The sequence below is a fragment of the Mesocricetus auratus genome, unplaced genomic scaffold, assembly GCF_017639785.1.
Source record: "Mesocricetus auratus isolate SY011 unplaced genomic scaffold, BCM_Maur_2.0 Super-Scaffold_15014, whole genome shotgun sequence".
NCBI lineage: Eukaryota > Metazoa > Chordata > Mammalia > Rodentia > Cricetidae > Mesocricetus > Mesocricetus auratus.
Window position 1 is genome coordinate 3,351,021 of NW_024429186.1, and position 23,692 is coordinate 3,374,712.

At 47.3% G+C, this 23,692-nt stretch overlaps 1 protein-coding gene across 1 annotated transcript in view; it reads right to left on the minus strand.

The window, feature by feature from the left end:
• The window catches only part of Vipr2 (vasoactive intestinal peptide receptor 2), an 81,335-nt gene that overhangs the window by 24,188 nt on the left and 33,455 nt on the right, over positions 1 to 23,692 (minus strand). Inside the window, exon 5 of the mRNA XM_005084456.4 lies at positions 6,452 to 6,549. Within this exon, the coding sequence (XP_005084513.1) occupies positions 6,452 to 6,549 (98 nt within the window). The remainder of the gene's footprint in view (positions 1 to 6,451; positions 6,550 to 23,692) is intronic.

Sequence of the window (23,692 nt, forward strand, 5' to 3'; positions counted from 1 at the left end):
GGTAAGCAGTGAAAAGCACTTAAGAGGTTAGTTGCTATAAATAAGAGAATGTCTTATAGCCTGGTGGAGGGAGAGAGACAGACAGACAGACAGACAGACACACACACACACACACACACACAGAGACAAAGAGAGAGACAGAGAGAGACAGAGAGTCAGAGAGAGACAGAGACAGAGAGAGAGGGAGAGAGAGATAGAGAGAGAAAGGAGGAAGAAGAGAGAGACAGGAGACAGGGAGAAGGAGGGAGGGAGGGTCAGACAGAGGAAGGGAGAGAGAGAGAGGGAGAGGGAGGAAGATGGAGGGAGGGAGAAACACAGAGAGGCAGATGCAGAGAGACAGAGACAGAGACAGAGAGAGAATGTGTTCTAAATGTCAGATTATAACTGAATGAAAACAGAATCTATAACTAATTGTATAAAAGAGGGGACCAGGCAGGCACAAAGAACACTGTGACAGACAGACAGAAAACAAAGAGAAAGATTAAAACTCAAAAGTAGCAATAAATATTCTAAGTGTGAACTTGACAAAGCTGCCCGTTAGCACACTGTGAGAGATGTCAGTCTAGTTTCAGTCTTCTACGTGTTGGTAGGTAGCCAGTGTTATCAGCACCATGGGATGAAGCAGCTGTCTTTGTTCCAATGTGTGCCTTGGTAACTTTGTCAGAAATTAGGTGGCATAGCTGTGTGGATTTTATTTCTGGATCTACTGTTCTGCTCACTTCAACTACCCGTCTGTTTTTGTGCCAGTACCATCAGTATTACTGTGTTTGTTTGTGCAGGGGGGTGGTGGGATAGTAAGTTAGTACAGCTTCTTTGGGAATAAGCCAGTGTGGGGCTTTCTCAGAAACTAAAATCAACACAAGTAGGTATATACCTCTCTTGGTTAGCTTTAGTTGTCAACCCAACACAAGATAGAGTCATCTCAAGGAGAAACCTCACCTGAGGAATTACCTAGATCAGTCTGGCATGGGGGCATGGCTGTGAAGGACCGCCCTGATGTATGATTGACAGGCTGGCATGGGGGCGTGGCTGTGAAGGACTGCCCTGATCTATGATTGACAAGCTGGCATGGGGGCGTGGCTGTGAAGGACTGCCCTGATCTATGATTGACAGGCTGGCATGGGGGCGTGGCTGTGAAGGACCACCCTGATGTATGATTGACAGGCTGGCATGGGGGCGTGGCTGTGAAGGACTGCCCTGATTTATGATTGACAGGCTGGCATGGGGGCGTGGCTGTGAAGGACCGCCCTGATGTATGATTGACAGGCTGGCATGGGGCGTGGCTGTGAAGGACCACTCTGATGTATGATTGACAGGCTGACATGGGGGCGTGGCTGTGAAGGACCGCCCTGACCTATGATTGACAGGCTGACATGGGGGCGTGGCTGTGAAGGACCGCCCTGATCTATGAGTGACAGGCTGGCATGGGGGCGTGGCTGTGAAGGACTGCTCCTGATGACTGATGTGGAATGGCCCCACCCACGGTTATTGAAGAGAAGGGTCCCGGGAGCAAGGGAGCAAGCATGTTCTTCCATGGTTTCTGGCTTCAGGTTACCAATTGAGAGAGTTCATGAAGCCATGGCTTCCCTCAATGCTGGGCTGTGACCTGTATCTGGAAGCCACATAACCCTCTCCTCCCCTAACATGATTTGGGTTATGGCTTTTACTACGGTAACAGAGGTTGAACTAGGACAACATTGCTACTGGAGAGGTGAGGTTGTTATGACAACCTGATGATTGTTTTGGGGGAGCGCGGACAGGGAGGGTTCAACGTTTGAGCTAAAGAAGCTGTTGAGTGTTCAGAGAGCTTGAGAAGGCAGAGAGAGAGATGCAGACAACGGGAGGGGACCTGTAGGGCTTCCGAGGTTTCAGAAGGGAGTAAAGACTTCCTTGGGGCCATTTTTTTGTGATATTTTACGCCGAGGCTCTGTAGCTTCTGGCTCAGCTATGGCTGAACAATCAATCAGCCGCGATCAGCAAGAGGTGAGCACCACTGAGGTGACCTCCTCAGCGCTTCAACAGGTCAATAGGAAAGCATTTCCTTAGGGATAGCACACGGAAGCTGTAGGTGCTATAGGAGGTGGGGGGGCTGTGTCTCAACTTGACAGTCGAAACAGGCAGCATATAAGAAGCAGAATGCAAGGTTAACTAAAAAGATCAGTGGCCCTACTATATATAGATGATGAAGTGGCTGAGAAAGAAATCAGAGAAACATCACCCTTTACAGTAGCCATAAACAGCATCAAATATCCGGGGATAATGTTAACCAAGGAAGTGAAAGACCTGTATATCAAGAACTTTGAGTCTTTAAAGAAAGAAATCAAAGAAAAATGAATGATCTCCCATGCTCTTGGATTGATAGGATCAACATAATAAAAATGGCAATCTTGCCAAAAGCAGTCTACAGATTAAATACAATTGTTATCAAAATTCTGCCACAATTCTTCACAGACATTGAAAGAACAATAATCAACTTTATATGGAAAAACAAAAGGCCCAGGATAGCTAAAACAACCCTATACAATCAAGGAACTTCAGGAGGCATCACCATACCTGACTTCAAGCTCTATTATAGAGCTATAGTCCTGAAAACAGCTTGGTATTGGCACAAAAATAGACAGGTAGACCAATGGAACCAAATTGAAAACCCTGATCTTAACCCACACAACTATGAACACTTGATTTTTGACAAAGAAGCTAAAACTATACAATGGAAAAGGGAAAGCATCTTCAACAGATGGTGCTGGCATAACTGGGTATTGGTATGCAGAAGACTTCAGATAGAGCCATGTCTATCGCCTTGTACAAAACTTAAGTCTAAATGGATTAAAGATCTCAACATAAATCCAACCACACTGAAACTCTTAGAAGAGAAAGTGGGAGATACTCTTCAATGAGTTGGTATAGGAGACCACTTCCTGAACATAACACCAGTGGCACAGACACTGAGATTGACAATTAACAAATGGGACCTCTTACAGGAGCTTCTGTAAGGCAAAGGACACAGTCAACAAGACAAAAAGGCAGTCCACAGAATGGGAAAAGATATTCACTAACCCCACATCTGACAGAGGGCTAATCTCCAAAATTTACAAAGAACTCGAGAAGCAAGTCTCCAAAACACCAAAGGATCCAATTAAAAGGTGGGGTACAGAACTAAATAGAGAATTCTCAATAGAGGAGGCTAAAATGGCCAAGAGACACTTAAGAGAGTGCTCAACATCCTTAGCCATCAGAGAAATGCAAACCAAAACAACTTTGAGATACCATCTTACTCCTGTCAGAATGGCTAAAATCAGAAACACCAATGACAATTTATGCTGGAGAGGATGTAGAGAAAGGGGAGCACTCCTCCACTGCTGGTGGGAGTGCCAACTTGTACAGCCACTTTGGAAATCAGTATGGAGATTCCTCAGGAAAATGGGATGCCCATGTTACTAAGAAGTGTTTGGTTCAGCACATGAAATACAAGACTGTGTCTACAGTATTGCCTGTGGTATCCTAGCACGCTGTGGGGTTGCAGGGACCTCTGTGCAGTAGCAGTGATTCCTGACGGACTGGTCAGGTGTATGAACACAGAAGGTATCTCCCTTCAACATCGCCTCCTCCTGTGATGCTATTCTGCGCCACCCCCCCCCATGGCTTCTCATGTCTCCAAATCCCATTCCCTTCCCTATTATTTCCTGTTCCTTGCTCCTTGCTCACCCCAGTTTCCATAGAGTGATGGGGATGTCCTTCTGTATGCTATGAATGTTTCTCTTATTGGTTGATGAGTAAATGCTGATTGGCCAGTAGCCAGGCAGGAAGTTAAGGTGGGGCGACCAGACTAGGAGAGTTCTGGGAACAGGAACTCAGAGAGTGGGTCTTGAGGAAGATGTCATGTAGCTTCTGAGGGAGCAAGAGGTTTCAGGCATCACCAGTAAGCCAAGACCACAAGGAGATACATAGATTAGTAGAAATGGGTTAATATTTAAGAGAGAGCTAGCCACTAAGAAGCCGGAGCCATCGGCCAAACAGTTTATAATTAATATAAGCCTTTGTGTATTTATGTGGGACTAAACACCTATGGGATTGCTGGAAACTTCTGCCGACAGCAGGGCGGGGCCATCACCAAGAGGTCATTGTCAAGTGTCACTCCAAGTGCACTCCTGGCTAAGCAGAGCTGTGGTGGCTCGCTCAAGGCGTCCAGAGTAGACACGGTGCATATAGGCAATGCCGATAACCTGTCTGCACAGGCTTTGCCATCACCAGGTCTTCAGTCCTCAAGTGTCTAGTAACCGATGGCCTTTGTTCTGCCGGATGAAACTCGGGATGGTGAAACTCACTCTTTGGATGAAGGCGTGCCCATGAGATACAGTGTAGTGATTCCTGTTGGTAGGAGCTGTCTGCGGTGTTTTTGGATCACAGCTACACTTCTGTGGTGATTCTATAGTGCACTGAGGCCCCTGCATGTGCGTGGAGGGTCTATGCTGCAGTTTTGGACCTGACATAGGACGTGAGCTGCTCCATTTCTCCGTGTCAGTTAAGAATTTGCTTACCCAATGTTTCTGGTTTTGTTTTTCTAAAGGCGTATTAGGGAGAATAAATGTTTGGCAACTACAAATAATCTCATTTCCCTGGGTAAATTAGGACAGTGGAACATGCTGTTTTCATATTACAAATTTTAGAGTCGACCTCCTCCTCAGTTTTCCATGGAAGTGCCCTGAGAATCACTTTCTGACAGACAAGAGGTTGCACGAGCCAAAGGCTCTGAGGTGTGGGATAAAAAAGAAACCCCCAAAGTGACTGGGCTCTGGATTCTGTACCTGGCATACAGTACTAGTAGCCACTAGCAAGATGACATCCAGGGAAAATGGTTCTTTCCAACCACAGAGGTCTGAAACGGGCAGGGGTTGTGTTCACATCTGAAACACGGTATGGCCACCCACAAAGCAAACTATTGCGGATTCTCTGGAAGGTCAAAATCACCAGCACAAGTTCCAAAGGCCTTTGGCTTGGCTGACTGTGCCACACTGTAAAATGTGGAGGGACTCAGGCTTGAGAGCGGCTGGTTCAACATGGGGAAAATAAACAGACACTCTCCAGTCTACGCCACAGCACCTTATTTCTCTTGGATTCCTTTCTTTATAGTCTCCTCTTTAAAAAAAAAGTAAGAACACGGAGATAATTTAACAAATAGTAATGTGCCAGTCACGTTAACACCCCCGGAGGAGGAAAAGTGTGACTCGTCTGTGGTTGCTGGGCTTCTAAGTTGTGTCCCCCAGCATGCCCCACCCCTTCACTGGTTGTTGACAGAAATGTCCCCTTGGCCATTAATGACCTTATCTCACACAGTGGCAACACTTGAGCTTGTCCTCAGCAGAGAGAAGAAGACAGAGGTGACAGGAGCTCACCCCAAATGCTCACAATGCTCAGTGTGACCATCCCACAGGGCTATCTGCTTTTCCTATTGAGGGTTCTCCTGTGGACTGAGGTTCTCAGCTGTCACCCTGAACAACCGCTGATCACAGCTGAGACCTGAGCAGGGCCCCGGTGGTGACGGGGTACTATCTGACTTCACTACCAGAGAAAGGGCAGGCATGCCGGTTTGCAGGGCTCCTGTCCTAGGTTTGTGCTACCCAAGCTCTTCTAATCGACGACGGCACTCCAACTTCAAGGGCCCCTCTCAAATGCTTCAGTTTGTATCCACATGTTATAGATGCACGCAGGGGTTGTACAATTTGTCCAAGGTCACATAGTTACAAAGAGGCTAAAGAGGATTTGAACCCATTCAGTGTGATTCCTGTCTTCAAGCTCTTAGATACAACACATCTCCATAGAGCACCCAGCAGCTTCCGAGGGGCAAGGACAAGATCATCATGTATTCATAGTTCCATGTCTTCGCATAACACCTAATTGTTTAACAGGTGGTAGCTGAGCTAAAGGGCAACATCACCTGCTTACATAAGAAATGCAAAGTGTGTACATAAAAAGTAAATGTCAGTATTATATTACTTTATTATCTATGTATCTTTATATGTATCTATGTATCTATGTCTGTATCTATGTATCTATCTATCATCTATCTTCATCATCTCATCATCTATCATCTATCTTCAATCTATCTATCTATCATCTATTTTTGTGCATATGTGTAACCAAATGAGTTTTTGTGTACCATGCATGTATGGGAATCTTCAGAGGCCAGGAGAAGGCAACTGAGTCCTTGTAACTGGAGTTACAGATGGTTGTGTGATGTAATATGGGTGCTGGGAGCTGAGTCCCAGCCCTCTGCAAGAGCAAGTGCTTTTCACTGCTGATCTGCCTCTCTAGGCCCCGATGGTGCTCTATCATGGCACATGGAAGGACTCCAGATCAGGATCCTAACCCTCTGTGGTACCAAAAAAAAAGTACAGGTAAAAAGTTTGCTGGTTTCTTACTGTTTGCAGAGCTGCTTGGTTTTTCTCCTTACCTGAAGAGGCAGATAATTACGCTTCCTGTTGTAAGAGACATCAGGGAAACACTGTAGCCCAAGGTATAAATGGCCTTCACCAGAATATAAAACGTAATCTACAAAGAGATAAAAAACACATCTGTAAGCCACTAGTCAAATTCAGAGGGAAACAGGACATTCTGAGGTCCAATCTCTCACCCATGCAGAGTGTTGGAAGACAGGAGTCAGGGTCATTTGTATGATCCTATGTCCATCTGGAGTCCAGAAGGATTTCCATTTTTGATCATCTGTCTTTTCTTACAAATTTGTAAGAAATATTTGTAAAGAAATATTTCAAAGGGAATTGTACTGGCTACTACCATCAGGGCCAAGAAAAAGGAAGGCCAGTATGAGTGGGACTTGTGGGGACCCTTTAGTGGAGTAGGAATGTGACAATTTTCTAGGAATGCATTTCCAAACAAGACCAGGTAGACACACGCATCTGAACTCATGGGAAATAACTTGGCACCAAAGGTACATGACCGGTTACACAGAGAGGCGGTCTCTCCTTGTAGAGTGCCTGCATCTTGCAATTTTGTTTCTGACACTTAGGTTAGTAGGCTCTATGGTTGGAATCTAACATCTGTGCAATCATCAGATATTGGATGGAAGGCCCATAGGTACTGCTATAGAAAGTGTGTGTGTGTGGTCATCAGAGAGAAAACCAGGAGCTGGCAGGATACTTGAATAGGCTCTACCACCCTACATGCTCGAGGCCACACCTGCTCTGTACTTTCTGGTAAAATTAATTCTTGCATGAAAACGGAGAATATACCAGTGAATTTTATTTTTGTCAAAAAGTCCTAAAACAGGCGTAGCTACTGCTACCAGACCTCAAGATTATGGTACAATGAAGACTTTTTTCAGGTACGGTGGCACAGGCCTGCGATCCCAGGGCTTAGGAGGTAGTGGCTGGATGATCAGGAGTTCAAGGCAGCCTTCACTGCATAGAGAGTCCGAAGCAAGCTTGGACAACATGAAGCCCGGATTAAAAGTCTTTATAGGAGAACATAAAAAGTTTGCATCTTGCTGTAATACCAATCTGCTAGGCAAGTTGTATCCACTAACGCAACGGCGGCATGATCTTTATGGGGGAACCAACTACTTTCTTACTTGAGGTCTTCTCCACAGGGGAGATTTCATGTCTGGCACCGTGAACCTCGTCAAGAGCCTATGACTGGGGAGACCATAAGCCATATGGTGAGGAACCTGCTGGTGTTTCACTGAATGGTCGTGCTGTCAAACTGCCTTCTCAATATGCCTATTGCCATAAATTCATGCTGCTCCCAAGATTTGCCAGAGAAGCGTCTTTTTGCAGCGGGTAGCATGGTCAACACAGAGACTCCTAAGAGGTCAGAGCGCCAAGATAAGTAAACGTGAGTATTCAGTTTTAGATGGCTCGTCTCTACCTATTTCCATCCATTCAAGGCTCAGGGGACATTGAAGAAAAAAAAAGAGAGGTCATAAAGAATGTAATAGCCAGGGGATGAGTAGGAAGGTTGTGAAATACTGACTTCTGGAAATGACCTAGCCATTGCACACATCAGCTCACAGCAGCTGTGGTTGCTTGCACAAGCCTTGCCAAAAAAATGAAAAAGTCAAGCCAGCCAAAATTCCTGCACAGATTGGAGAGGGCTCCCACAAGGCCCCACTCTAGTGGTGAAGCTATTGGTAGCTGATGGCTGAGGACAGAGGGAGTCACTTTCCTTTGGTAATATGGATGCTGCTCATGCCCGGTGCACGGTAACACACTCATGCACCCGTGGTCAGCATTAGTTTGACCCAGGGACTGATGATGATGATGAAAAACAGAAAACCCAAAGTTGTAGGGGAGATGGGCCAGGGAATCCTGGAAAAGTTGGGGAGAGGTTAGCGGGGATGGATATAATCAAAATGTATTTTATAATGTGTGGAATTCTTAGAGAGTAAAAGACTGTAGTGTCAGAAGCTACACAAGGGTCTGTTAGGTTTGCCCATAGCAGTGTTGCATCGCCCTATTAACGCTGAGCTGCAGGGATTCTCCTTGTTGGGACTAGGGCCTACCACAAAGTGCAAGGTCACAGGAAAGCAGACAAAGAGGCGTCCAAGAAGCCGTCCCCTATCTTCAGGGTGGACATCACTGCCTCGTCTCTTCCTTCTCCCTCCTCACGAACCCCTCACGCTTTACTTCCCCATTTCCCCCACCTCACCCTCATATCTCATCTCCCCTTCCGTTTCGTTCACAGAGGCCCCTTCACCTTACCCTCCCCTGTCTCCCTCATTTCCCCATCTTACCCGCACCCCCATTCCTCATAACCCTCACCCCATCCCCCTTCTACTTACATCCCCACTTGTCTACTCATTCCACCCTGTTATCCCCCTCCAGGTCCCCCCATTCCCACCTCTTTTTGTTTTCTTAGTTACTTCTCTATTGCTACGAAGAGACCATGACCAAATCAATTTATAGCAGAGATCATTTAACTGGGAGCTTGCCTACAATTTCAGAGGGGTGAGTTACAGCCACTGTTGACAGTAGCATGGGGGTAGGCAGGCATAGCGTTGGAGCAGTAGATGAGAGCTTACATTTTATTTACGAGAGAGAGAGAGAGAGAGAGAGAGAGAGAGAGAGAGAGAGAGAGAGAGAGAGAGAGAGAGAGAGAGAGAGAGACTGGGCCTGGCATTGACATTTGAAATCTCAAAGCCCATCCCCAGTGACATACTTCGTCCAACAAGGCTATACCTCTTAATCCTTGCTAAATATTGAATCAACTGGGACCCAAATGATCAAATATCTGAGCACCGTGTGTTTGGTCAGTGTATTGTTAACCCGAATTGTTGTGATAAAGCATCATGACCAAGCAGTTTCTAGAAGGAAGAGTGTCTTTGGGCTTATGGCTTCAGAGGGATAAGACTCCATCCGTGAGAATCATGGAAGCAAGCAGCAGACACGGTAGGTGGGACAGAAGCCGAGTGCTCACATCTTTAGCGGCGAGCGAGAGGCAGAGAGCAAGCTAGGAATGACGCTTGACTTTCGAAACCTCCAAGCTTGCTCCCAGTGACATTCTTCTTCCAGCGAGGTCACCCCTACGGGATAGTGCCACACCGACTAGGGACAATGGGGCCAACTCAGTCAAAGCGCCCTGGTCGGGTTCCCATCTGTGAATCCTCTTGGTGCCGACATACTTGATTGTACTTGCAGTGTTTCTAGAAAACCAGCTGTGGTTAATAAGAAACCTTTATCTCACCTGTACCTCCTCACCCTTGTCTGGCCCACGGCAGTTGGCAAAGCAGGACTCTGGAGTGCTGTTACACAGTGTGGCCCCTTGGCCCTCACGGTATCCTGTCTGGGAGGTCTGGAGAGGCCATCTGACCGGCTAAGTGTGGCTAGGGGATCTGCATGGTGTGTTCTGGGGCCTACTACGGAAAGTGAGAATGCAGAACACGGTTCACACCGGCTGCACTGGCTGAGGCCAGCGGCTGTCATGACACCGTGGCTAGGGTGAGCCTTGGGAAAGAGGGGAGGAGTCTGGTAGAAGCAACGGCCCAGTGCAAAGGCACTATGGTGGAAAGGGATGGCAGGAAGGTGCGGGTCACACAGGCTGTGAGGTCATGAGGCTGCGGGAACAAGGTAACCTCACGGCATCCCCGTGGAGTGAGGCAGACATACATGGAGGGGGCGGACGTGTCGAGGGCATGTCCCAGTGGAACACTGATGGCAGTCTGCATAACCATGAAGAGTACTCAGAGGCTACCGGATGGTAACACGAAGGCAAGGCCAACTGTAGAGTGCAGCCTTCCCCGCCATCTACCTGGGCCCTGCCACAGTTACAGTCCCCAAATAACACACAGGACATTATGTTAATTATGAAGCTGTTGGCCGTTTGCTTGGTTTCTTACTGGCTAGCTCTGACTTAAGTATTTAACCCATAATTGTTAATCTGAGCGTTTCTCTTACGGGAGAAAAGGGTCTGGCCCCCTTACTCCTCTAGAGGCTACATGGTTGTCTCTCCCTGCCCCTCTTTCCCAGAATCCTCCTCGACTCCTAGTCCCACCTATCTTGCTTCCCTATTGGTCAACAGTGCTTTATTGAACAACCAATAAGAGACAGATTTCAGAATGACCTTTCCCATCAGCCAACAAGACTTCCTAACAGAGAGACTGGGAGACAAGGGAATCCAAGGGATTTGGTGGAAAGGTTGGACCACAAAAGGCATGGACCAAGAAGGGGAGGAACAGAAAGAGCCATGGCTATGTCTGATGCCCTTATGGAGACACAAGGGCTCCTTAGCATCTGTGGAGGTAGCTAGAGTCAGAGAGAGACCTGGATCAGACGACTGTGAGGAGTTCTCAGCCGGAGATGGAACTAAAGGCTCTGAGACTGGGTGTTTATTTACCAAGAAATGTAATGAGAAATAACAGGACTTGTGATTGGTGAGACGGTGGAGTGGAGACTCAGTGAGCCCATCACCTGGCGAGTGAGTTTGCAAACACACAGACCTGAGGACCCTGAAGACGATGGGAGACACTTTTCAGCCTGACACGGGAAAGAGGTGGCCTCTATCTCACTGGTGGGCACCATCTGCATGGGTGTAGATCTGAGCCGCTGGCTCGGCTGAGCGTTCTCTCTGACCTTACATAATGAGTGCATGGAGAGTTTGAGCCAGAACACGAAAAGATGCAGGCTACTGGGAGCTAAGGGTCAGGGTCCCTGCTCTGCCCCAGAGTCGAATGGATAGGAGACATGGAGGCTGCAGAGCTCTCTTCACAGTTATGTCTGTGCCCCCTTGAGTTCATCCTGCGAGCACAGGGATTAGCAGCAGTCACAGTGCATATAGTGCAATTTCTGATGAACTGAAATCCATACAGAAAGGACACCAAGTGAGAAACTTCAATGGCCAGGAAAGACGTTAGCAGCAGAGCACTTGCTCAGTATGAATAAGTGCCCGTGTTCCGTACTCGGCAGCAGCAACACACACACACACACACACACACACACACACACACACACACACACACACAAATATGCACAGACACACCAAACAAAACAAAGCAAACAAGCGAAATAGCTCTGCCTCAACACTAATTAGAGGACAGAGGACAGCACAGGAAGAAGCACTGAGTATTTCCAACACACCTGCAACCGCTGCATCTAAGTCCCCATTTCCCTGCTGGTCCGTTGGAACTTTTGGCTCCGGACACCCGGGTTTCTCCATCACCTGCTATTCTCATCACAGCCACATTGTCCCTACAGAGTTGCTAAGGCCTTGGATGCTCAGTGGGCACAGGGACATGGTGTTTAGCCGGTGAAAGAAACATGAACCGTGGATGTTTAGACGATTAGTGCCGCAATCATTTGGCCCAGGAAGCTGAGACGAAACAGCTGTCCAAGGTGAGCAGGCTCTCTTTTAAGGCCTTGGCTCTTGCCTGGGCTCAGTCTGGGGCCACAGGAATGGGCAGCCTTGCCTGACAATGCCATGGACCAGGCTGACTCTCATCTCTCATCTCTCTCTCTTTCTCAAACCCAACCAAGACCTTGGTCTCCAAAGGAAGCTTCTCATGTACACAGGGAAGGACTCACGTCGGGGCTGGAAGGGTCATTCTGGTTAATGGTTTGTGAGGAATTTAAGTAGGTTAACCCAACTCTGACTTAGCTCAGGCGATCAAGATGGGCATACATTTCCGTGTGGCAAATCAAGGCGCTGGGTGAGATAGTAGAAGAATTTTTATTTCTGCCTTATTAAGTCTTATCAGTAAACCTTGATTCCAAGGCAAGGAACATTCGATGCTTTCAACCTGCCTCTTGCTGGGTGAGCCGTCTAAATTAAATTCATTAAAGTTAAATGAGGTTTAAACTTCAGTGACTTGGTTATACTGGTCACATTTCAAGACTCCAAGCTACAGTTGCCAGTAACCTAAACCCTGGACCAGCAGAGGAAGAGCTTTCCCATTCTGGCAGAAGGCCCGAGGCACATCACCCACCCTAAGCTGTTACCTGCTTCTCACCAAAGCGCCACATCTTTGCATTAGACTACCTGAGGTGGCTGCTTCTGCCTTGTGTGACTTCACGTTCCTTCGGGATCTGTCCTCTGAGACATCACACTGGTCGCAGAGCCATCCCTTGTCAGACACAGTCCTAATGCCACAGGACACTGGTCTCATTACCTCCTCCTCCTCCTCCTCCTCCTCCTCCTCCTCCTCCTCCTTCTCCTCCTCCTCCTCAGGTCCTTCCAGCAAGGAAGTATGAGCTCAATGTGAGTGTCTGCATCTCCAGAGAAGACAATAGCCCTGGGAAGGTTAGGCCCCTCGTAGGAAGTGTGTGTGTGTGTGTGGAGGGGGAAGGGTACCTTAGAGCCCTGGATGGGGCTGGGGAAGTCCCACTGTGCTAAACAAACAAACAAACCATGTGTCATGGTCAGAAAATGCCTGATTTCCTGCCAGAACCTGGCAGAAGAAGTGCAAATGGCAAGAACAGGCTGGGAAACTGCATGAGCAGCAGCTAAGCCTCTGGAGTAAATTCTAGACTTTTGGGAAGCAACATTTTCAGAGCCCTGGAGTTAGGTTTTTTCCTTGTAGCTCTGAAATCCTGCAGCAGCAAACAGCAGCGAAAGAATGGCTTTGAGAGGTTAACATTGCATTTGACCTTTTTTTTTTTAAGTATCTGACGGTGCCACGAGGCAGTGGCTTTTGGTTAAGCAGAGTGTTGTGATGGAGATGTTCTCCTGTGCATACGTTTTCTCTTATCGGTTGACGAATAAGGCACTGTGGCCGATGAGGCAGGATGGTAGGTAGGACTAGGAGACAAGCAGGATTCTGGGAAACTGTAGGCCGAGTCGGTGGACATGTAGGATGCCAGAGGAGTAACACCATGCCGGACATTCCTGGGTAAGCCACAGCCTCGTGGCAATACATTGATTGACGGAAATGGGTTAGTAATTAAGAGAGATGGCCAACAGGAAGCCCAAGCCAACGGCCAACAGTGTTATAACTAATGTCGCGTCCGCGTGCTTCTTTGGGGCTGATGCAGCACTGGGACCAGGCTGGTGGGAAGAATGCTAGTAACAAAATGGTGCTGGCAACATGGTTGGCACCAGTGCTGTTAGACATGGGTTAAGGAAGTGGCTTCCTCTTTCAGAGGCTTGACTCAGAAGACCCAGGGTGATACTTCACACGGGATAGGTGACCATGCACGGGTTCCCAAGCAAAGACCTCTGTGAGAGACTAAATATGTTGGAGCATGTGTCGCTCTCCCATCCGTGGTTAGCATCAGTACTAAGTATGCCACAGTCACGGAAGTGAGGGTTGAACCCAGGTTCTGTAAAAACACAGCTACTGCCTTTCACATGATTTGTTTTTTACTGCAGGGAACTAGACCTGATTAAAAAATAATTTCAGGTCTATGTTGACAGAGCCGTCAGCCTGGGCCCCAAATTCTTTCTTTGAGATCTCCAGCCATGGACTTCTGATACATGCTCTTGCAGCAAGAGGGACTTGCTGTGTTCAGTGGCTAGTTTTTTTTTTTTTTTTTTGAGATTCCTTCCAGGAATGACAAGACATTGAGTAACAGCCAGACGAAGGGAACAATAATAAAAACACAGGAATGGGAGGACCAGAAAGCCAGCTCTTTTCTGGAAGCTACATTCGTCGGGCTTTTGTTTTCATTTATCGACATGTGGAAATATCTACAACAGAGCTGGTGCACAGCAGTGCTCAACAGATGCTCCCAAAAGGCCAGAAAGCAGCTGCATTTGTAAGCAGTTCTACAGCAGTGTAGTTTCGGTACAGGGCAACGCAGTGGAAGAATTCATGAACTACTAAGACAAGAAAACAAACGAGAAATGAGCATCCGATGTGGCCTGCACGTGTCCACGCATTCTAGTTAAAGAATATGTCTTGTCTAACTCTGTGCTAATAACACCAACAGCTCAAAGAACTGGGTAACAGTCTGCGCTGTAGACACCCCCCAGGCTTGAATTAAGCTCCAAATACCAACAACCACAGCTTATCTAAAAGCTGGCGAAACAATTTGTGAAAAAACGTGACTGAGTCTGGCTGTTGCCACACAGATGACTACTATATCCCAAGAAGCATATCACCCCGGGTATGCAGAAGTCACTCCAGCACATACCAACTAGTAAAGGAGACAAATGGCATTTCATTCACCACGCTAGCTGAAGTCTGACATGAAAGACACCAAGCACAGAAACAGACAAGAAGGGCAAAATAAGCATAACCGAAAACTAAGGCTAATTCCATTTGTTAAGTACAGAAGGGCAGAAATCTCCAAAATGCCGAGTTGTATGTTTAGACAAGTAAAATCACAAACATGCATGTCAACTACTTTCCCCCAGCACACAGTATCATGGCACACACGACACTCTATGCCACACAGCAAGAAGACAGTGTCTTCCCCAGAGGCTACTATGCTATCCTTGCTAGTCTAGATGGATAGAGTTCCGATTCATTAGATCCCCTCGGTCAAGGAAATGAACCCTAGGCACAGGCAGCGAAAACTACCGGGTGGACTAGGACAGCACTCAGACTCTCTTCAGTCGTGGGGCTACTGGATCATCTCAGGAAAAGGTTGGTGTTTTCCCACGAGCCCCTCTTCTGCAATTGCCCCCATCAGGGTTAGGGATGTGCCCTGCTGCTTCTAAGAAAAATGTTTCTCAGTTTTTACCCATAAAATAAGATATAAAGAATAGCAAGCACTTCGCTCATGAGAGAGAGAGAGAGAGAGAGAGAGAGAGAGAGAGAGAGAGAGAGAGAGAGAGAAGCTCAGCTGCTGCTTGGGGTGGGCGAGTAGACATCCTTAGAAAGACACAAAGCAACTGCAGAAATAATAAAACCATCAGCTGCACACGCGGCAAAATGCCTATAAATAAACTTTAAACAGTGCCCCCAAGGGAAGGAACTGACAAGAGTACAAGATACATACCATGTCAGCATGAGGACTCTGCTGTAGGGTTAAGACTCATATTACAACCAACAAATCCCACTTGGGGCAGGAAATCCTGGGTTTCAAGGGAACAGACACTAAGATGGAGAAAGTCCAGCTGAGGGTTGGGATTCTGCTGTGAAGACTGAGAGCCCAGGGTGGGCTTCCATGGGATGGGAAAGCAGGGAAATGGATATAATTCTGGGAGAGCGATGAATTTCTCAGCGAGAAAAATTACATCTGATCCACCAGAGTTCCTGCAAGCGCTTTCCAAGTATTTGAAACATCGTTAAGAGGAAGCACAGTGTGTGGATGGCCAATGGACAGAGGGAAGCAGGAGCCCATAATGTAAGAGGCAGGCAGAGGGTGTGAGATGTACTACCAGACTTACCATATGCAGACTATGGAGACCGGTGTGGGGAAGTGTGTCGGGGAAACTAAGACCAGGTTCCACGTGGATGAAGTAGTGAGTGAGCAAGGGGGAGGGGAAATGCCCAGAGGAGAACTGGCAAAGGAAAGACACCAACTCCAAATAAGAAAGCGAATGAAGAGTAACCGAGGAACATCTTCCAGCCCCATCAGAGAGTGATCAGCAAAATGTAATCAGACTTGGTATCTTTTTTTCCTTCTTCTCATAAATGGAAATAAATGCAATTCTGTGTCGGTGGGCGCTTCCGGCCTCAGCGTCTGCTGTCTCCAACCCCCATATCCACAGACTGAATCTTTTAACAATCAGGAGACAGAGCCTTGCTGGGTGGCTGGGTCCTGAGGGATGAGCTCATGAGGGAGGGATGGGCTCTTTCTCTGAGCAACTCCAAAGGGATCTTATCACACCTGACACAGTGCCAAATTAGCTCTCTTGGGGTGAAGGGGGGTTAGTCCCATCAGACCCAGCATCTGCCAGTGCCCTGACCTTGAACTTGAACTTCTAGAACAGTGAGAAATGGGTCTCCGTCATTGGCAAGACACCCCCAGCTACGGTGTTTTGCTATAGTAGCCTGGACCAAAACAAAGTCCTCTTAAGTCAGAATCATGCGGGAACTTGTCCTATTCGAACCAACGGACAGGAGGCCAAGAGACGGAGGAAAGACTGCTTCCCGGAATTCTGTCCCTCTTAAATAGCATTCGTGGAGACAGTGGCTGGAGGGCTTGGAAGGCAGGTGACGGTGGAGGACACAGCACAAAGCTAACTCCGGGGATGCACCCGTCAGCCGACTCCTAGTAGCTTGGATGTCGGAGCAAGATGGGCTTCAATCCAACCCGGGCCACACTAACAAATGGCTTATTTCATGTTAGCCTGATTTCTGGTTTCCACACATGGCCTTTGCAGATCCCTATTAGAGTTTAGGAACTACGGTTAGCCGGTTAAGTAGCAGTCCACAGTACCAACCGGCCAACAGAAGTAGGGAAAGTATCTGATTCCCTGAGCTTTTGGTCAGGGGCTGGGCTAGGGTATCTTAGAGCTTTAAGGCACTGATGGTTTCTCTCTCGGCCCTGAGCCTACAATACACCAGAGTTTTGTGCCTTCTTGGAAAAAGGGGTGAATTCTGAACTTGGACATGTTCTGGCCCCGAGGGACCATCAGCTTAAGGCTGTAACTGGGAAGGCTTGCAAGAGGGTCCTGGTCTCATGGGGACAAAGCTCCTAAAGATAAAGTCTCTGAAGGGACCCCTGTGATGTAGAAATGTTTTTAAAAATCTATGGTGGAGAGTGTTGCGCATCTGAGTGATTTGTATGTTTCAGCTTTCAGAAGCACGGCCCGGACCCAGCTACTCTGGATGAATCACTGAATTCTTCGTTATAGCACTGACACATGCCTGATATTTGAAACGGGCAGCTGCGAGGTCTCTGTTTCTGTCTATATGTAAGGTACCTTTTACCCTTAGATGACAGGGTAAAATTACTTTTCAAAAGAGTTCTACTCAGCTTAAAGAAAATACTTGTTTATACTGGCAAACTAAGCAATAGTGCAGAGACTACACTAATAGCCCCTCCCTGATGGCTACCCTGTATGCCATCCTAGAACCTTCATCCAGGGACTGATGGAAGCAGAGACAGACACCCACAACTAAACACTGAACTGGACTCCTGGAACCTAGTAACAGAGAGGGAGGAGTGATGAGCAAAGGGGTCAAGACCATGATGGTGAAACCCACAAAGACAGCTGACTGGATAAGGGGGAGCTCTTGAATCCCAGACTGATACCTGAGAGGCCAACAGGGGACTGATCCAGACTCCATGAATGTAGTGCCAGTGAGGAGGCCACAGAAATCACTGAGGCCTTGGGTAGATCAGTGTTTACCATGGTTTATGAATGAGCTTAGGAGACCATTCCAAATAAAGGGATGCTCTCCCAGCCTGGACACATGGGGAAGGGCCTAGGACCTTCCCTGGATGAAATGACAGACTTTGGAGATCCCCCCCCCAAGGAGGGCCTCAACCTCCCTGGGGAATGATGTGGGGATTGGATGGGGGGCAGGGAGTTCTGGTGGAGGGACAAGGGAGGAGGGGTGGGAGAGGGAGCTCGGGTTGACATGTGAAGCATTCATGTTTCTAATTTAAATGAAAACATAAAAAAGAAAATACTTGTTTATATAAGTATTTTTAAAAAGTAGAAATTAGAAATGAAAAATTACAAGTTAGCTCAGAAATCTTTAATTCTCTCTGATCTGGATAATCTTGAGTAAATAAGAATACTGGTTTGTTTTTTTGTTGTTTGTTTTAAAAATACATATTCAGAATAATCAGTATCACACGTTGCAGACACACAACTTTTTTCAGCCAGTCAAACTGAGTTTGTGTTACAAAATTTCTAAGCAATAAAATGAAAACAAACAAATAAAAAAACCAAACTGATTAAGTCAGTATAATCCCAGACATCAGGAAGTGTGGATACATCAGCTGTTAAGCTTATGTTTATCTACTTTTAGACGCAGAACTGAAGAGAATTAGTTTGCTAGTCAACAGCCCTGTGCCACATGAAACAGACAAACAAAACAAAACTCCAAAACCCAAACCTGTGTTCACAGCCAGATCACCCTCAGAGCTCCTAGGCACAGCAGGAGGGAAAGATGAGGGGCAGACACAGAAAAGGGCAGGGAGGACCTATTAGTGTTTTTAAAAATGAGCATCATTATAAAATACATTGGGGTAAAATCCAGAATTTGTCCTTTGAAAAGGTGTAATACTGATCAGTCTTTCCCTCTTCCCCTTCTTCTCCTCCCGTTCTTGAGTTGACAGTGACTACCAAGGTGGCCTTGAACTCAGAATCCTCCTGCCTTCCAGTCCTGGTATTACCAGCGTGCTCTACTTTTTCCCGATCTTACTTTTTTTGTGTGTTCAAGTGTTGATGGAACCCATGATCTTGAGTACATAGGTGTGTGTAGGCAGGACTCCACCAGAGAGGATCATCTCCAGGGGAAATGGTCAACTCATTGAGGGGAGATTCTGAAGGCTTTTCTTTGCCTTTTGAATATTCTGATTAGGAAAGGTCACTTTTCGTTAAAATGATGTCTTATGGTTCACTGTTAAAACATTACATTTCTTCCTCCTTTAAATAACTATGTAACTTTTTGTATTGGGTTTTGAAATCTGTCACTGTTTTAGGCAGACCGCTGCCTCTGATCCTATTTAAACAATGCTTTTACATTTTTTTTGGACAAACCTCTCCAAATTGAATCTTACTTAAAGCCTTTTGATTTCAAACTGACGTGGGTTTTCCCAGAGGGCTCCTAGCAAGCTCAAAAGAATTTGTTCTTTCTGTCTAGAAACACTGAGAGAGATTGAATTAATTAGGCTTTTTGCATGGGAAGTAGATGATAACTGACTTTCTTTACCCTATATCTGTGTGGATGGATGTCATTAGCTTAGGCCTGCCAGAAAGTGTATGAGACTTGGAAGCCCAGTGTGTCCCATGACCATGCTGTCAGGCCAGTTCTAGTTACACACTGTTTATACTGAGCCTCCACCAGTCCTTAACCACAGCTGTTCTCTTTGCTGTTTCCAAAAGGTTCTGCAAGGCGCTACCATACACATTGCAGGAGGCTCTGTGGGAGATGGGGAAGTGCAGTGTCTGGGGGCAGCTTCAAGGTCATGGATTAGGTTGGATGGGGATTTTCAGAGTAGGGAAACTGACCGATCTGGGAAATAACTTTTACGATTTTTTTTATTGTTGTTTGAAACTGATTCTTTGATGTCCCGTTTCCTAGATTCGAGGAACGCAGGTTGTCTTTTCACTGGTGCTCTCCGAAACTTTGGCCAAGTGTGCTTTTGTAAACAAAATGAACTGAGAGGCCTTTACTACGTAGTCTAACTTTGGAGGGATGTTGTGACTTGTGTAAGTTGATCGAGGTTCTGTTGTCCGCTAATAGGACACATCGGGTGGGTCCTCGGCCCAGACGAGCTTTTAAAAGTCTATTGTGAGATTCCTTGTTTCCAGACAGTTCTAATAGGCTACGGTTGACCTTAAAGAGCCAGTAAGCCTCTTGGGATATAACTGATGCTGACTTGAAGGTCCTTTGTGGGAATGGGCAAAGGCTGTGTGAACCATGAGCCCAAGTTCGATGAGATTTACTCTCAAACTGCTTAGTCATCGTGACTGTCTCTGGCAGGAGCAGGTGATTTCAGAAAGATCACTGCCCTTAGAGAACTCCGACGTCCCTCCCCCCCAACAGTGACTCCCAATGTTTTCATTTTATCTCAAAACCATTTTTTTATTTCAACATCTTTCTATGACTTTTCAAGCCAATGTTTCCATTTTTATTACACTCCTCTTATTTGCAGTCGCTGAGATCTGGGGCTGCCCCTTTCTGTGAGGGCCTCAAGTTGGATCTAGAAAAGCTACCACAAGCTTTAGAGAAACCACCACACACCCTTGTTTGCTGACAGGGGTCACACAGGGCTGTATAGCCACTGTCCTGGGACATTTGAAGACACCACCAAGGATATTCTAGCTGAAGCTTCAAGAGGTACAGGCTGATACTGCCCCCACAATGTAGAGCTGGTGGGAGCTGGAATCCAGAAGCCTTCTCCTGTGGTTTTTCCCGGTATGCCGTTTGTTCCTACTATTGACCTTTGTTTTTCTTTTGTTTCCACTAACTTGGGTGGAAATCCTGCCGTTAGTGCTGCCTCTTGAGGTGGCACCTGTACCAAGTGTATGTGGCTTCCTTGTTAGTATTCCGGCATCTGCACTGGCCTGTCCTTGGGGTCCTGACAGGAAACACCCTCAGCTGCAGCCACTAAGAGCACCGCCTGTGCACATTGACTATGTTCCCTTTTAAAGGGGCCCTGCCCGCCTCCCATCCCCCTCTCTCCCTGCTCCTGTCTCCAGAGACCAGTCTCCCCCCTTCCCTTTCCCCTTTTTATGATCCGTTTCCCTAATTAAAAAAAAACCCTCTGCTTGAACCCTGTTCCATGTCGTCTTTCTGTCACGTGCCGCTTTTCTTAAGTTACAACGTTCTTCAGCTAAGGCAATGTTCACGGTCTGCTTCTGCTGGTCACAGTGTTTTCTGGGAGAAAGCGGTGTTGCCCAAATATCAGAACTTATTGGAGAAGACAGCAACAGGATAATGCACTTGTGCCTCATAGGAAGAGACCTTCTCTGCTGTGGCCTTTGTAAATGGCAACAGCTAGATAGGTAAGACACAATCATAGGGCCACAGGCTGCTTCCTGGATAAGTGGGAGGTAGTATGTTCTGCTACCCCACACTTGGGAAGTCTGGGGAAAACCTGAGCCTCAACTACACTTTGGGAAGATGAAGTCTGGCTGGAGAAGCATGTCTTGACCCAGTGGTCTTCCTTTTAATTACATTTAGGCAGTGGGTACTCAGAACTGAGCAGCAATCCCAGGATGGTGCCTTGTTGATTCCTTAATTAAGATTCACCAGATTACTCACTGATCTTGAGAACCAGACAACCAAACCACATGACCACAGTCACTCTGAGACTCTACTGGGATCCTGGTTTTTGATGTGCTGGGTATGCAGGAAAGGAATGTGAGATGACCATGGGTAATACCAACAGCTGGGAGACATTCTCAGTTCACAGAGGAATGGCCAGAGAGGAGAGTCAAAAGAAAGCAAAGTTAAATATCGAGGCCAGGATTGACCTATGCCTGAGTTGGCAGCTGACTCAGCCGAGACACTCACAGAGGCTGCTTTCTTAGCAGCTGTGACAGCTCTAGCCTCAAGCCATGGATGACAGCTTGGTATACTGTAGCCAGTGAGCCACAGCTATGTGGCTCTCCATCGTAACCAGTGAGAAAACCATCTCCGTCGACGACACGCCCAGCACTGCGGAAGCCTGCTGGCCCCTCTTGTGGGAATGTGTTGTCTTTGTCTCCTTGTTCAGCAACAGATGGTTTTTCCACTTAACAAAATTTTCACATCAAGAATATCTCTCTGGATTTCTTTTGACATTGCTGGCCTGTTTCCTGCATGTGCTGTTACTAGTTACTGTTACGGGCTGGCTCTGTTTTCTCCTGAAGCCCGTGTAATTTGTTTATTGCTTTTGACAGAGAGCTGACATTTACACCCCTGTATCCACCATGCCCAGTGTGCTCCTTAGTTTTGTCAATTCGACACAAGCTTGAGTCACCTAAAGACAGAGGACCTGGGCAGGGCAGCGATGGTGGCGCACGCCTTTAATCCCAGCACTCGGGAGGCAGAGGCAGGCGGGTCTCTGTGAGTTCGAGGCCAGCCTGGTCTACAGAGTGAGTTCAAGGACAGCCAAAGCTGTTACATAGAGAAACCCTGTCTCGAACCCTCCCACACACAAAGAAAGAAAGATAGGAAGGAAGAAAGGAAGAAGGAAAGGGGAATCTCAATTGAGGAATTACCTCTACCAGATTGATCTTTGGGTGTATCTGTGGGGGCATTTTGATTAATGATCAGTGTAAGTATGTCTAGCTCACTGTGAGCACCACCACCTCTGGGCATGTGGTTCTAGGTGGTAAAAGAAACCAATACGAACAAGCCAGTAAGCAGCATCCCTCCACGGTCTCTACTTTAGTTCCTACCTCTAGGGTCCTGCCTTGGGTTCCTGCCCTGGTCTCCCTCGATGATCGACTAAAGCCTATAACATGTATTAAGCCCTTTGCTCCAGCATAGCAACAAAAACAAAGCAGAAAATGAATGGTACCGGAGAGTGGAATGTTGCTGTGATAGACTAGCCTATGTTTTGGGCAAGGATGCTAGGAGTGGCTGGAAAAGCCACTGAGCTTTTGGAGCTCGATGGGCTATCGTGGAAACTTAGAGAAGATAATGCTGAGAGACACGAAGACGGTAGAGGCCTGGCTTGTGAAGCAGTCAGAGGGCAACAAAGATTCTCTCAGGGCCCTTCAAGAATCTTTAAATTAAAAAAAGTGTATTCTTCTCTCATACAGTATATTCCTCGACCACAGATTTCCCATCCCTCCATTCCCCCCAACCTCCTCCAACCTCTGCTCTTTCCCAGATACACTCCCCTTCTCTCCCCTCCCCTACAAAAAGAGCGGGTCTCCCAGGGATATCAACCGAACACGGCACAACAAGATACAATAAAACCAGGCACAGACCCTCACTTTCCTCAAGGCTAGATGAGACAACCCAGCAGAGGGAAAAGGGTCCCAAGAGCAGGCAAAAGAGTCAGAGAAACTCTGACTTCCACTTTTGGGAGTTTCCCCTGAAGAAATGGAACCTTTGCTGTCAACACTGCTTAGCTGGGGCCAAAGACTGCAGTTAACAAGAGACCAGCTTCATTTGGGTGGGGCATTCTGGGAAGAATTTCCTCAGGGTCAGCACACTGAAGCTGTGGCCCAGAGGGAGCCAAGGCTGAGTCTCAGGCTGGTGGCTGAAGTTGGTAGTGTGCAAGATGTCTCCCATGTGGTTCTGGCTTTGGCTGCAGGACTGAAGGGGCCATCGAAAGAGACAGAGGCTCTGCACTGTGTGGGAGGTCAGGGGAGGACCATTGGTGCGGTGGGAACGCCAGGATTGGAGGTGGGGGTGGGGGGGTTCCCGGCAAGAGGCTGGGGCATGGCACTAACAGGAATCTCCGAAGCAGCTAGGAGAAGCCATTGCGGAAGATGCTGCCTCAGTTGAAGTGAAGGCCTCAGCGTATCTGAGATGCTAGGGCTGTGGGAGGACCACCAAGGAGAGCAGCAGGTGTGGAGTGGAGCTGGCCTGAGCCTAGTAGATGAGCTGTGTGTGCTGGGGACGGCAGAGCTGGGGGAAGGGCATCTGCTGAACTCTTCAGGACCCAGAAGATTGTAAGTGTGCTCTAGATTTTGGACTGAACTATTTACATTGTTGGAGTTTGAGCTTACTTAACTG